This window comes from Brachyhypopomus gauderio, chromosome 6 (genome assembly GCF_052324685.1).
Source record: "Brachyhypopomus gauderio isolate BG-103 chromosome 6, BGAUD_0.2, whole genome shotgun sequence".
In the NCBI taxonomy this organism is placed as follows: Eukaryota; Metazoa; Chordata; class Actinopteri; order Gymnotiformes; family Hypopomidae; genus Brachyhypopomus; species Brachyhypopomus gauderio.
Genome location: NC_135216.1, coordinates 10,235,471 through 10,249,244, shown reverse-complemented (window position 1 = coordinate 10,249,244; position 13,774 = coordinate 10,235,471). Strand labels below are relative to the sequence as shown.

Genomic DNA, 13,774 nt, shown 5'->3' with positions numbered 1-13,774 from the left:
GGGCCAATGTGTTCTCACCTCTGGCTCTCAGTACATCTCTGCTGTGCTGGGTTTAATGAGTACATCCTGATACAGTTGAATGGACACACGGATATACACGGGCCCACACACAGACACAAATAGAATTTTTCTTTTCTCTTTTTTAGGATAATCCAGTAGTTTCATTTGGAAAGTTCCATTCGTGTTATAATTTGGACTTAAACGACTAACATGAGCACTCGCTGAATGACAGTGTGGATGCTAACGTCATGGCTATTAAGAACCTGTCTTTCAGCTGCGCTGTAAATGAACACATCTTCATAGACTCCTGACATAATACCCCACCTTGGCATGGACACCTCGATCCATGCCCAGCGAAAGCTTCAGTTTACAGTAAGGTCTGAGAGGATGCCACCCCCTTTTGCAAGGTCTAGCCAACTCTTACCATCCCCTATTACAAATTGAATGCCTGGAGGAGAACCTTTTGCCCTTTAACCAGTGGGCGTATGGATGTTTCCATAGACAAATCTCTGCTTCTCAGCAGTTCCCCCTCAGTAATGTGTCTGACACAGCTAGGTCATTAAATTGGCTTTGGCACTGAGGTGCTGGACTATGTGGTGAAACCTCTATGAAAAGACATTTGCTTTAATTAGGAAAGGCACAGAACAGACAGGTATAGTGTCAGTCCAAGGGAGAGGAATCATTCAACATCTTTGCTCTGGACAACACCTCCAACAACTAGTTTCAAGTACAAAGAAGCATCATGAATACTCACTGACGCATGTACTGTGAGATAGAAGTGTGTGAAGCCATAATTTCGTATTAAACTCAGTTGGGTTTCATACTGAATACTGTCCACAGTGGCTGAACTGGTTTATGGATCTCCTATGCTGATAAATAAACAAATAATTAAACAGGCACCAATGATTTATTTCACATTGGTCAGTCCAATTGTCTTGTTAGTGTTGGTGTATTTAAATGTTTATGGTATTGGTATGTTTTTCCTCCAGTGCTTTGACAGTAAAACCCTTTAGTATCTTTTCAGGGATATATTATTTGTAGATTATTATTGGCATCTAATAACAAAATTTATATGGAATTTATAAGAACTGAAAAAAAAACTCAGTAGCTTAGTATATGTACTGCGGCTCCAGTATTAATTTTTTCTATAAATGTTCAGATGTAAATGACAGTCCTCTCAGAGTGTGTGGCATCTCCAGCACAGTGACAGGTGATGTGATGTATGAGATGTGCTAGCCTGGAGTCACTCTCTCCCTGTGTAACACTGACTGTGACTTTGGGTATTAAACAGAGAGAGGGAGAGAGAGAGAGAGAGAGAGAGAGAGAGAGAGAGAGAGAGAGAGAGAGAGAGAGAGAGATAGAGAGAGAGAGACAAACAGATATATAGACAGACAGAAACGGAGACCAGGTGGTACCTCCACCCAGACGATGGCTTAGAATGTACAAAGCTGCCCATGATTGACTTTCAACAGGCCTCTCCAGCTTTTTTTACTGCAACAGGCGCAATGAAGCGATTGGTTTCGCTCTGGCATAATGGCTGGCTATGAATGCTGAGTGTGATGGTGGGAGCCCATTACAGCCTCAATGGCTGACAAGACACTTAGCACTCCCAGGAGCTCAAACGGCCCTTTCATCGCTGGCCTAAGGCTGGGCCAAGGCCTGGGAGCTGGTGGCCAGCTGAGTCTTTACCCACCACACACACACACACACACACACACATACACGCACATGTGCATGAACACATATATGCATGCACACACACACACACACACACACACACACACACACACACACACACACACACACACACACACACACACGATCACATATACTCATGTACAAACATACCCACCACACACACACGTGTGCATGAACACATATACGCATGTGCACACACACACACACACACACACCCACACACACACACACACACACACACAAAACAGCACCTGCTTGGTATTAAGCAGTGGTGGAGACTCCCAGTGTTGCAGCAGGGGGAGACAGCTGTGGTGTCTGTCTGTGGGGATTTGGGGGATCTGGGAGAGGGAAGGCGCTGGCTTTGTAAAGATTATCAGAATTAGAATGTGATGGTATGAAGTCCGTGAACAGACGGCTTGCACTGACTGGGAGATGTGCCTGTGTGTCTGTGACACTTTCACGGCTTTCGGTCTTTTGTTAGTGCTGCAGAGTAGAATGGAAAACTCAAAGCCATTATAATCTTTTCAAACTGCCATTACCTTTCAAATCACTAAGGAATTACAAAACAGCATGCCGTTGTCTGTTTTGTCTAAGGATCCAGTGAAGTAAGGACCATAAAGAATGCAAAAAAATAAAAAATCTGTTTGTGATTTCAAACATTCAGCATGAAAGACTATAGATTTTGGGAAGGGTTCAATGGCTTAATTATGTGAAATTATTGTCACTGATGAAGATTTTTGTCATTCTTTCAAAATTAACATTACTTCTTTCAATACCTCTCAGTCTTAAATGACACAGCACAATTTGCAGTAAAAAAGTATTCCCATTCAAAATCTAATCTGATTTCCATCTGACTGTGTCATATGGCTGCACTCAAGCAGGGTCTAGTTTGTACTTTGTAGATACAGGGTTTTTTTTTTTTCTTCTTTTTGGACTAACATATGGTAGAGACAATGTGTCATCTGCTGCTTTTGCAGATGGGGGAAACGGGCAACATCTCTCTGCCACTATGTGAACACAAGGCTCAGCAAGACATAACTGTGTCAAGTGGAACAGTGGAACCTCTTTCTGCAGTTTTATACTGTATGCACTGCAGATCAAGCACCCAATTTTGGTTAAGTGGTGTGCCAGAACTTCAAACCTGGTGTCATATACAAAATAATGCCACTGTCTGCTTTCTGAAAGTAGTAATATCAGGACTCAAACAGCCACAACAAAAAGAAATAATTGCAAATTAAAACAACAGGGCTGATGCCATGCTCTGATTTCAGTAATACTTTTCACCAGTTAAGTGAAAGGAAGCAGGACACAATGGCTATTGTGCCATTTTGAGTACCATTTTTCCCCTCAGAAAAGGAGTAACTCTTAGAACAAAAGCCCTGTATTTACTGAGCAGTGTTCAGGAGATGGGCCAGACTTGCTCAGATTCCGCTCCCTTTGAGATGTTATGTGAGCATCAGTGTTCTTTGCCTTGCAAACTTGCTGACAAGTAGAGAATTTGTTTTAAAGGAGAGGGCATGGTAAAGCCCTTTGCTTTTATGGTTCTGGTTGCAATTTCCCTCGGTCTTTTGATGGCTTTAGAAGAGGGGAAAAAAGTGCTAATTGACAATGCCAGTGAAGTTCAGTAGCCAGTATGAGTGCTACAGGATGAAAAGCCCATTAAGAGGTGTTTGTCTAATACCTCTATTCACTAGCTTCCCAGCAGATCTTTCAGAAAAGCTAAATTTGCGTCTTTCTTTCTTTCTTTCTTTCTTTCTTTCTTTCAGAACTCGCCACGCTTCTATAACAAATTACGTTTGGCTCAGGAGCATGTTTATGCATGGCTGAAAATGTGCCATGTAAATGATCCTCCATGCTGCCTCCGTCTTTACCCCAGAAGGAAGTATGGAATCCTGCCCTTTATTGCCATAGAGTTTGTATAAACCAAAGGAACGTTTCTACCAATTAAGCGGAGTTAGGAAGGGAGCCCGGGTCATCCAGCTGAGAGACATGTGCTGCATATCTGTGAAATGGGACTAAGGAGTGACTCTCAATTGTTTAACTGGATCCCACAAGACAGCATTTTATATAAAGCGAAAAATTGCAATATGCTGTATGTGTCAAATTTACAACCATTATTATTTACACTGTTTCCTGCAGCGTCAGGCTTTTCAAATTATAACATGCAGATCCTGCAAGTTCATTATAAATGATTTTGAACGTATTATTACTGAACACGATATCATACAAGTAATACACGGCAAAGGTAAAAGTCATGCGTGGAATGACGGACGTGGCATGACGGGCGTGGAATGACGGGCGTGGCATTACGGGCATGGCCTCAGGCAGGGGTTGCTTCATTCCTCCTTTCACAGTACATTAGGAGGTTTGAATTCCATGATTCCACAGTAGGAGAGAGGTTAATATGTGCAGTCACCCAGGAATGATTCCCTTTGTAGCATCCTGCAGCCAAACAATGTGTCTGGATCTTTATTTGATCATTAGTCCAATGCAGGTCCATTCCACGGGGCGGTTCGCCAGCAGGAGTAATAACTCTTTGAGGTCTCCATATCTTTCCTCTTTGCTGCACGTCACGGGGCCACTGGCTAAGCTTGAAGTGGCCATTAGGCTTCTGTATCTCTCTTGCTTCTTCATCTGCAACATGGAGGTGTCCATTGTGTCAGTCAATGGAGGCCACAGTCTACTATTCAAATACTGTAGTGCTTAGCCTTGAGCCATGTCCCATTAATAGGAGTGCACTGTCATCAAATGACAACAGCATGGCCAAAAGCCTGGGTCTGGCTCAGTTCGCATCAGTCAGTTCCTTACTGTGGTCATATTGCAGTTTATGTTGAGTTTTTTTCCCCAAGTTAATAGATGCAAAAACACTGGCATGCAACATATATGTATATTCATGATCTTGTGTTATTAATTTCATGTTCTGCAAAATGGTGGAGCAAAATGGAACCTTCATGGAAATTTAGTGCAAAACGAGCTGTGGGTGTTGTTTTGAAAATCACATCATTGCACTGAGTGCCCCAAAAGACTGTGTCTAAACTGTAAGCATTTCCATCTGATAATTTGATGAATCTCAAAACAAACTGCATGCTCAATGCATTCAGGAATCCCAGTGAGTCTATGAATAATGTTCAGTACAGTCTACTATACTGAAAGTTATAGTCATGTTATGTTATATCTCAGTGATTTATTTAACTATAATTTATATACATTTAAGTCTAGGCTGGATGTTCCACTTCATATTAGCACATGCATATGAACAAAAACAGGTGTTTTTTACATACATCCTCGTGTCCTTGCAGAATGTGGAGATGGTTGCAATGACCTAATGAACAAATGAGGCCTGATGTTTCAGTTCACTCTCACTGACTAGTTAAATCCTTACATTAGTATGTCGCCCGCATTACCTTATTTATTAATCCAGTTTTTTGTGAATTTTTCATCTGCTTCCGAAGGACTTATCTCATTAGCAGAACACTTCCATATGTGTTTTTGACCTTGCTGTGTTTCCGAGCATCTTGAGCTGTGTGTTGTGGTGTACATGTCTGAGGTGTGGGAGGAGAGAGTCTGTGAGCTGAAGCGTAATAAGGAAAGCTGAACAAAAGCACATGGAGACAGCAAATGCCTCTGTAGGCTCTCATCCAGCAGGGGAGCTGTTTGGTTATGTTCACGGACATTTTGTTCAGCTCATGCACTCATTTGTGACTGAGGGCAGACTGTTAGCCAGGTGGATCTTGGCAGCCGGAATCTCAGGACAACCTACTGTTCAGTGTAGCTCTCCCTCAGGCTGCAAGCGCACCCGAGAGGGTTTGGAGTGTTTCCTGAATATTAGTGTGGCTACTTAGTTAGGTAGCAAGCCCATAATGTTAGCTTATGTTGTTGTTCAGACCAAACTTTATACCGTGTGATATTATTTGCAAAATTCAGGCTGCAACCATTTTCATCCATGGGCTGAAAATGTTAGGCTGCCCATTTAGTTGGTGTGAGGTCAGCTCTTTGTAACCTTCATAGCAGGTACTTCTGAAGCTGGAGCTATGGCAGCCTTAATGAGCACAGAGGATCTCTCTAGTAGGGCAGAGAAGAAACACATGAGGCTCCTCTGAATCCCCCAGGTTCAGACCTCATCACTGATGTCTGCTGTTGCTCAGATACAGCAGAGATGTCCAGGCACATGCTTACTTTGATGTGCTGATGGCTGAGTGGAGTTGAAGCCTAGTCTGAAGCAGTGAATGTACTCTAGTCTGAAGTACTAAGTGTACTGTGGCGTTGTCAAACCTGCAGTGGTGACAAAAAGACTCCAGATTTTACTTGAAACTCGTCTCTAATGACTCTCGACTCGACGTCGTACAAAATAAGACTGAACAATAAGAGTTGGTCTGTTATGCAGGCGCTGTGTGCAAGTTACAGAAAAATACTTTTGTGTTTAGTTTGCTTTACTTTCACTTTCACTTCGGTGATATGGGACGCAGCCCGCTTTCCTTGTGACGTATCACAACGTCGCTTATCACGAAAGGGAAATCTGAGAGAAAATGAACAAACGACGTGGAACATTTGGCTAAATGGAGTTTTAAATCCTTGGACATAACCGAAGGACAGCAACGTGTAAAGAATATGGGAAACAAATTAAATACACTGGAACGAGCATATCAGACTTCATAAGGCACCTGAAAACACACCCGGAGAGGTTTGTTTAGTTTACGTTAGCCACTTAGCCGTCAATACAACTAGCCTAGTAGCCCAAATTAGCGTAGTAGCCACTTATAAACAAACATCAGCTCATCGACATATGTAAGCATTTTACTCACAAAAATTATTGTCTTACAAGAGTGATACGTGTGTAAATTACTATCCAAGACTTATTTGATGTGAGAAAACTTTTACCCTAAATTACATTTTGTTTACTTTGACACTGTAGAGAAGATGTTCGTCCCTTAATATCGCCACCATGTTAAGATCGAATTACAACGAGACAAATAACCGTCGCCGAGGGAAAATGAGTGATGCATTTTATACGGGTTGGAGCACGTAAAACTACACCGTTGTTAATGATATCTAAAGAAATTTCATATATATACAGAGCCGGAGTGGCTAATCGGGAGATTCGGGAGGATTCCCAGTGGGCCGGTATACTCGGTATACTTTGGTGTAGTTTAGTCTGAAGCAAAAAATGTACTGTGGTGTAGTTTGGTCTGAAGCAAAGTTACATGTAGTTTAGTCTGAAGCAATAATACTGATGTAGTTTAGTCTGAAGCAGTCGGTATACTTTGGAGTAGTTTAGTCTGAAGCAATAGGAGTACTGTGGTGTAGTTTAGTCTGAAGCAGTAGATATATTGTGCTGCGAGCTAGTATGAAGCAGTAGCTATACTGTGGTGTGAGCTAGTCTGAAGCAGTAGCTATACTGTGGTGTGGGCTAGTCTGAAGCAGTAGCTATACTGTGGTGTGGGCTAGTCTGAAGCAGTAGGTATACTGTGGTGTGGGCTAGTCTGAAGCAGTAGGTATTAGGGCCAGTGTTAATTTCGTTGACGAATAATTTTCGTCATAGTTTTCGTCAACGAACCTTTTTTCATGACGAAAACGAGACGATAACTAAATTAAAACTATACGAAGGGATAAAAACGATGACGAAATTAAAGGACATTTTCGTCAACGAATAAAAACGAGACGAAAATATTGTCCAGCGACGACATTCAATCAGACCTGATTTAGTTTAGTGAAAGGTAGGGATAAGTTAAGAAGAGATCCAACCGTAACTACGGAGAGGCGGGACAAACCGGGTAACCATCCAATCAGAACTAACGTCTTCACATCGCGCAGAACCCGTTAGGACAAAACCAGCCCGTGAACTGTGGTCACTCATGAAATTAAACTCGAAGTTAACTCGACAATGTCAGCAGGGAGAAAGATGAGCGGCGATATATGGACACATTTCTCCTTTGACTTTGAGAAAAACAAGATGCTGTGTAAACCATGAGGAATGATGATGTCGGGACAAATACGACAAATGAAACGACATCTGCGGGCTATGGCATTGTTTTACGGCGCCCAGTTTTATATAGAATGTAATATGCATTGTTCATAAACTCCATATGTTTTCAGGTAGAGCGGACCTACTGGTCATCAATGTTTTGTTATTGTTATGCTCAATAACTATAAGTTCAGGTCAATAGAGTTGTTTGGAAATTTGTTTTTGTATATATTGCACATACAAAAAATAATATTCTGTAACTGGTTAATAAATGTTTCATTTTGTGCAAGTGTATATAATGACTACTACACCATTTATATTTTAGTCAACTAAATTATTTTGATATTATTCGACTAAATTCTAATGATAATTAGTCGACTAAAACTAGACTAAGACTAAAAACAAATCAATGACTAAATTATGACTAAAACTAAATTACATTTTAGTCAAAAGACTAAGACTAAAACTAAATCAAAAATTGCTGTCAAAATTAACACTGATTAGGGCTGCCACAAACTATTATTTTTATAGTCGACTAATCACCGATTAATTTTTATGATTAGTCAACTAATCGGATTGTACGTTAATTGTGTCACGTTGAGGACCCCGGCCCCTCCCTTTTGGGCGTGTGTTAACGTTGTCCACGTGCTTTGTCTGCGTCAGTGGATCTCAGTGGTGATGGCTATGTCGTGTGATAATCTCTCACCTGTGAATCGTCTCGTAATCACGTGGGGCTAATGTGGTTTGTCTATTTAATGTGCCCTCGCGCTGTGAATACGTCTATGTTCTCTGTGCGCTTTATGCGCTTATTTGTAAATAAAGTAACCGTGATGTCAGTCAGCAAGGATTCCCGTGTCTCGTCCTTCGACAGCAAAGACAGCAAAGATGTTCCGTTCCTGTGTTATAGGTGCCACCCCAGAGAGCGAGTTCGGGTCAGAGGAGGAGGAGGAGGAGGTAGAGGACTACCCCCCGTCTATATGCGAGGCCCCACCGTCGACTACGGTGGGGAGGAGGAGCCAGATGACGTGGTGGAAGCCTACCCTCCGTCGATAGGCGACGCCTCCACCATTGACTATGGTGGAGAAGGGGAGGAGGACTACCCTCCGTCGGTGAGCAATGACACCACCGTCGACTACGGCGAAGAAGAGGAAGAGGAGTCGGAGGAAGAGGATTACCTCCCTCCGCCCGTAGGTCCCTCTGCCACCATAGGGAAAGGTGGGGACAAATACCCCGATGACGACGAGGGGGAGGAGGAATACGGGGATTAGCCTCCGTCCGAGGGCTCGTATGCCGAGGAGGAAGAAGAGAGCCCTCCTCCCTCGGAACTGTCAGCCGAGAAGGCTAAAGGGAGGCGGACTCCGTCCTCCAATCGCTCCGAGGGAGAGAGCATGGACTGCTCCCGGGGTGGCAGCCCGGAGCAGCCCATGAGCTGGAGCCAGGACAGTGAGGCGACCGAAATGGAGGTGGACGCGCCCACGGTCGACTCCAGAGGACGGGATGGGTAGTGCCCTTGGAGGGGGCGTCTGTCACGTTGAGGACCCCGGCCCCTCCCTTTTGGGCATGTGTTAACGTTGTCCACGTGCTTTGTCTGCGTCAGTGGATCTCCGTGGTTATGGTTATGTTGTGTGATAATCTGTCTCACCTGTGAATCGTCTCGTAATCACGTGGGGCTAATGTGGTTTGTCTATTTAATGTGCGCTCGCGCAGTGTCCTGTGCTCGTCGTTGTCTAAGGTTTACACGTTGTTGTGAATACGTCTATGTTCTTCGTGCGCTTTATGCGCTTATTTGTAAATAAAGTAACCGTGACGTCAGTCAGCAAGGATTCCCGTGTCTCGTCCTTCGCCCTGCCCGCGCGTCACAAATTGAATATAAAACATACAGCTTATCACACTATAATGCAACTGCTATTATATAACCATCATTAGATTTCAGCTATAACTAAAAATAAAAACAATTAAGATCATAGTTCATTAAACCTGTAATGAAATATGCAGCTTGTTGCAACAAACAATTATTAAAATAAGTATGAGGCACTGGCTTAAACAATGCAAAAATACATTAATAAAGAAATTATTTTTTTAGGTTTTTCTTTCTTTCATTTGTCTTTCATTTGGCATAAAATGTAGCTACATTTAAATCAAATTAGGTAGGGACCTAAGGAATTATTCACAAAAATAAAGTTTTGGTCTCACTGACGTTACAGAAAACACACGAATGCGTGCTAAGGCTAATGAAACAAATCGCCATCACGAATGTTAACTTTTACAGCTACCACGATAAGTAAGTACTAAGTTAACGCTCTGTTTATGCTAACTTTAGCAGCTAACTAACAATTTAGATTACAGAGATGACGGTCCCTCTTGCTTCAGGTGCTCGTGCATCGCGGTTGTGCTGCTGTGGAAGGCAAGTTCTGCCTTGCAGATATTGCACGCGTTTCGGAACCTGGCTATGGAAAATGATCCCACACTTTTGAGTTCCGTAGCCGGGTAGCCATGATACCAGTCTGTATAACGTCCTGGGATGTCGTCAACTGTCTACCCCGGTTTCCACTACTGCGCATGTGTGTCAAGGACAGAAAGGCTGACGCAGCAGTGGATACTGTTGCAGCAGTTTGGAGAGAAAAAAAATGACGCATCGACTATTAAATTAGTCGTCGACTATTTTAATAGTCGACATAATCGTGACTAGTCGACTAATCATGGCAGCCCTATAGGTATACTGTGGTGTGGGCTAGTCTGAAGCAGTACACTCTGACTGTCTTCCCTGCCTTGCTGCCTCCACCAAGAAATAAACATGTACATGACCATAGGTTCAAATTATATAGCATTAATTACAATACAGGGTGTATTTATATATGGGTATATTTATTTATGGGTAAGCACTTCGTAAGTCGCTTTAGATAAGAGTATCTGCTAAATGCCCAAAATGTAAATATAAATATCATTGCAGCATTCTGCTGATTGAAAGTGCTGGAGGTGGTATCTAAGATGTTTCTGTGGAAGTAGTGAAATAGCTTTCAGACTTCATCCAATCAGTTTACAACAGATTTGTTAAACATTGTATAACACAGGGGTGTCCACAGCTTGCGAGCTACTTATAAGATGACCAAGTCAGAAAGATCTACCGGGGGGGTTGGGGGTTGTGAGGTGGCGAACGAAATTTGTTGAGCGGGGGGGTGGCGAACGTAATTTGTTGGGGGGGGAATGCAGATTGGCTACCATGAATGTTAATCAAAATACAACCGTCAGTGCAGATGGGTGATTCATCTACTACTTTTTAATGTCACGCGATCTACGCACATTCGATCGTGATCGACCGACACTTCCTTCGGTCGATCGCGATCGACGTAATGAGCACCCCTGGTATAACAGTATACTATAGGCTAGTGCTATCAAATGTAAATTATATAAATTAGCATTTTATTAAAAAAATACATTTTAGCAGCATTATTATTAATTTATTAACCACCACCACCGATAATTTAGATTTTTTAATTAAAGTATGATAAAAGCAACCTGTTTCTAACTCAGTTTTATACCTTAATCTCACCATGTGGATCCTGATAAAGAGGCTCTTGACTGAGTGTGATGGCATAAAAAATCAGCTTTATCTGAAAACCCCCTTCAGCATATATTTGTGTATCACACAGACTATAACTCTATGCGTTACAGACTATAACTCTATGAATAACATACTGACATCTCAGCCTTTGTTAATGTTCTGTCTCTCTGTCTCACTCAATCTTACATCACTTTCTCAGACATTCATAGTCGTAAATATCTAATGGCATATTAACCTGCAATTTATGTAGAAGCCATATCACTTTGCAGTAGGCTGTTTAGTTGCATAGAGTGGTGCTGCCTATAGGCCACATTATAGAACATGTTTGTAAAAAGCCTCTTTGGAACGGTGACTAGGGAATACAGTCTGACATGATGAGTGTAGCCCTGTGCAGGGCTGAAGACCTTCACATCTCTGGATCCACCTCTGTGGGAGTAACCCAGCAACTGCAATAAAAAAGGCTATTAAAACAAGGCAATCATTTTAATTCGTACAGTTTGAATAATTTTTTAAAATCAACAGTCCTTGTGTTTTTCAGTAGTGGATAAATGAGGAGGGGGTTTGATCCTCAGTACAAAGAGCCTAAGTGGACCCCCCCCCTCTTCATCCCCCCCATCTCCCCCACCCCACCCCACCCAACATTGCTGCCCCAACCTTCTGCCTCTGATTAATTGTCTGCCACACTTATTGTGATTCTGTCTGCTTTAATTAGCTTAGGCATGATTTTGCATATTGTATTTATTTAATTTCATCATGTGCAGAGGCAAATGGATGCATAAATTGAGAAACTAAAGGGTTAGACAGGGTTAGCCTCCACCTGCATCAACACAAAGGACTGTGGCTGGTGTCTGAGTCAACGAAGAAGCTGTCACACACACACACACACACACACACACACACACACACACAATAATTTCCTAATGGAGAACACAGGTAATTTTTGTACTTGCAGTTTTGTCCCTGATCTTATGTCTAAACTATGGTTGACTCTGTAACTTTACAATGCCCATCGATCAGTGTTAGCACCTGACGGTTTTCTCATGCTGTCATCATATGGCTGTACTATAACTACTGCTCACCCCAATCCTGAAAAGATGCTTCATTTAAATATATCTACTTATAGAATTTAATTTAGTATATTGGCATTTTTCCAGAAAAAAATGGCAGCAATATGGTAAATAACATGTTTTTAAGTGATATACATCATTTATCAATGAGCTTTTAACTGCTCATGTGATAAGAGCAACTAACACACACACACACACACACACCACGCACACATACATACACACCACCCCTCTCAAAAAAGAAAAAAAAAAACAGAGGTTGAGACTCCCAATGTTTCCCTCAGTTGTCACACAGGTAAAAATAATAGAGAGACATTGAGAGTCAGAGACAAGGGGAAGGACTGATGGACACACAGGGACATGCTGAGCCCTCCAGAGGCACTGAGTGTCCAATTGTTTCTGTCATGCACTCACACATAGAGTAAGCAAGAAGCAGATGGTAGGAGGGCCAAACACAGTTTATTTAATCTGCTAGTGTTTGCAAGGAAGTAATTGTGTTTTAACCTGGAGAGAAACCGAATATTACAGCCAGGCAAACAAATTACACTCACCCCACTAGTCTTCAGATGACTCTGTTTGTCTTGTCCCATGGTGCGGTTAAGCTCACCATGGAAAGCACAGGGAATACACTGCTGCTCATCTGTGTCCGCTTTTGCGTTAAGATTGTGGCATCTGATTATTCATGGCTGTCAAAGATGCTGCCTGCCCCTATGCTGGCCTTACTGAAAACCTCGATTCTTTGATGCAAGGGACATATCAGCTCATGGAGAACAGAGCTGACAATTACCGCCATTACCTGGTCAGACTCAAACCCCCACAATGCCTTTGTTTCCAACAGCAGCATTTATACTGACAAACCAGGTGGACCTGCTGATGCACTTGGCCCTTCTGTCTCTGTTCTGTTCCTGTCAGTGCGCTGCTTCCTCCTGGGGGGATGGGGGGGTCTCTAAACACTTCATAACAAAAGCACATCGTCGATTAGAGTGCCTGGCACATTTTGTCCTGCTGGTCTCTTGGTTCCTCTTTCCACTTGAAGAGCATGGTCAAAGAGTCACCGCAAGGAGCACTCGGCAATGAAAAGCCACCCCACGAACACAATGACATCTGTAGTGACAACTTGGTTTGTCACACACCTCTGCCTATCTCTTACCAGATTAACGTTTGATTAGATTCAGAGTAGATGTCTGTTGCTGACAACAGTTATGGAAATCACCCGTGATAATTATTCCTTTTTTTCCCTCTCTTGGGTGTCTGATTACCCACAGTGTTTAGGGAAGTTAATGTTGGCGGTCCCAGCGGGATGCTGGGAGTGATGAGAGAGAGGCTGCCCCGCGGCTCGCTCTGAAGCAGCGGCAGCTTATTTCACACGTCTGAGACTGTGTTCAGCCAATAAGATCTAACCCAATCACACAGAGACAATAAAGACCCACAGTGACTCGCATTCTCTCTCTCGAACACACACACACGCTCACACACACACACACA

The 13,774-nt window shown here is 42.6% G+C and overlaps 1 protein-coding gene across 2 annotated transcripts; it reads left to right on the top strand.

Annotated features, from left to right (window-relative positions):
• The first annotated feature begins 6,224 nt into the window (after window positions 1-6,224).
• Window positions 6,225-9,445, top strand: LOC143516215 (uncharacterized). Of its 2 annotated transcripts, none has more exons than XM_077007780.1 (2): window positions 6,225-6,379; window positions 8,568-9,445. In XM_077007780.1, exon 2 carries the CDS (start codon window positions 8,638-8,640, stop codon window positions 8,926-8,928), a length of 291 nt encoding a protein of 96 aa, XP_076863895.1. In that variant the 5' UTR covers window positions 6,225-6,379; window positions 8,568-8,637; the 3' UTR covers window positions 8,929-9,445. The 2 variants fall into 2 exon arrangements, with proteins under 2 accessions (XP_076863895.1, XP_076863894.1); XM_077007779.1 differs by having other exon boundaries at window positions 6,225-6,483.
• Window positions 9,446-13,774: the final 4,329 nt, after the last annotated feature.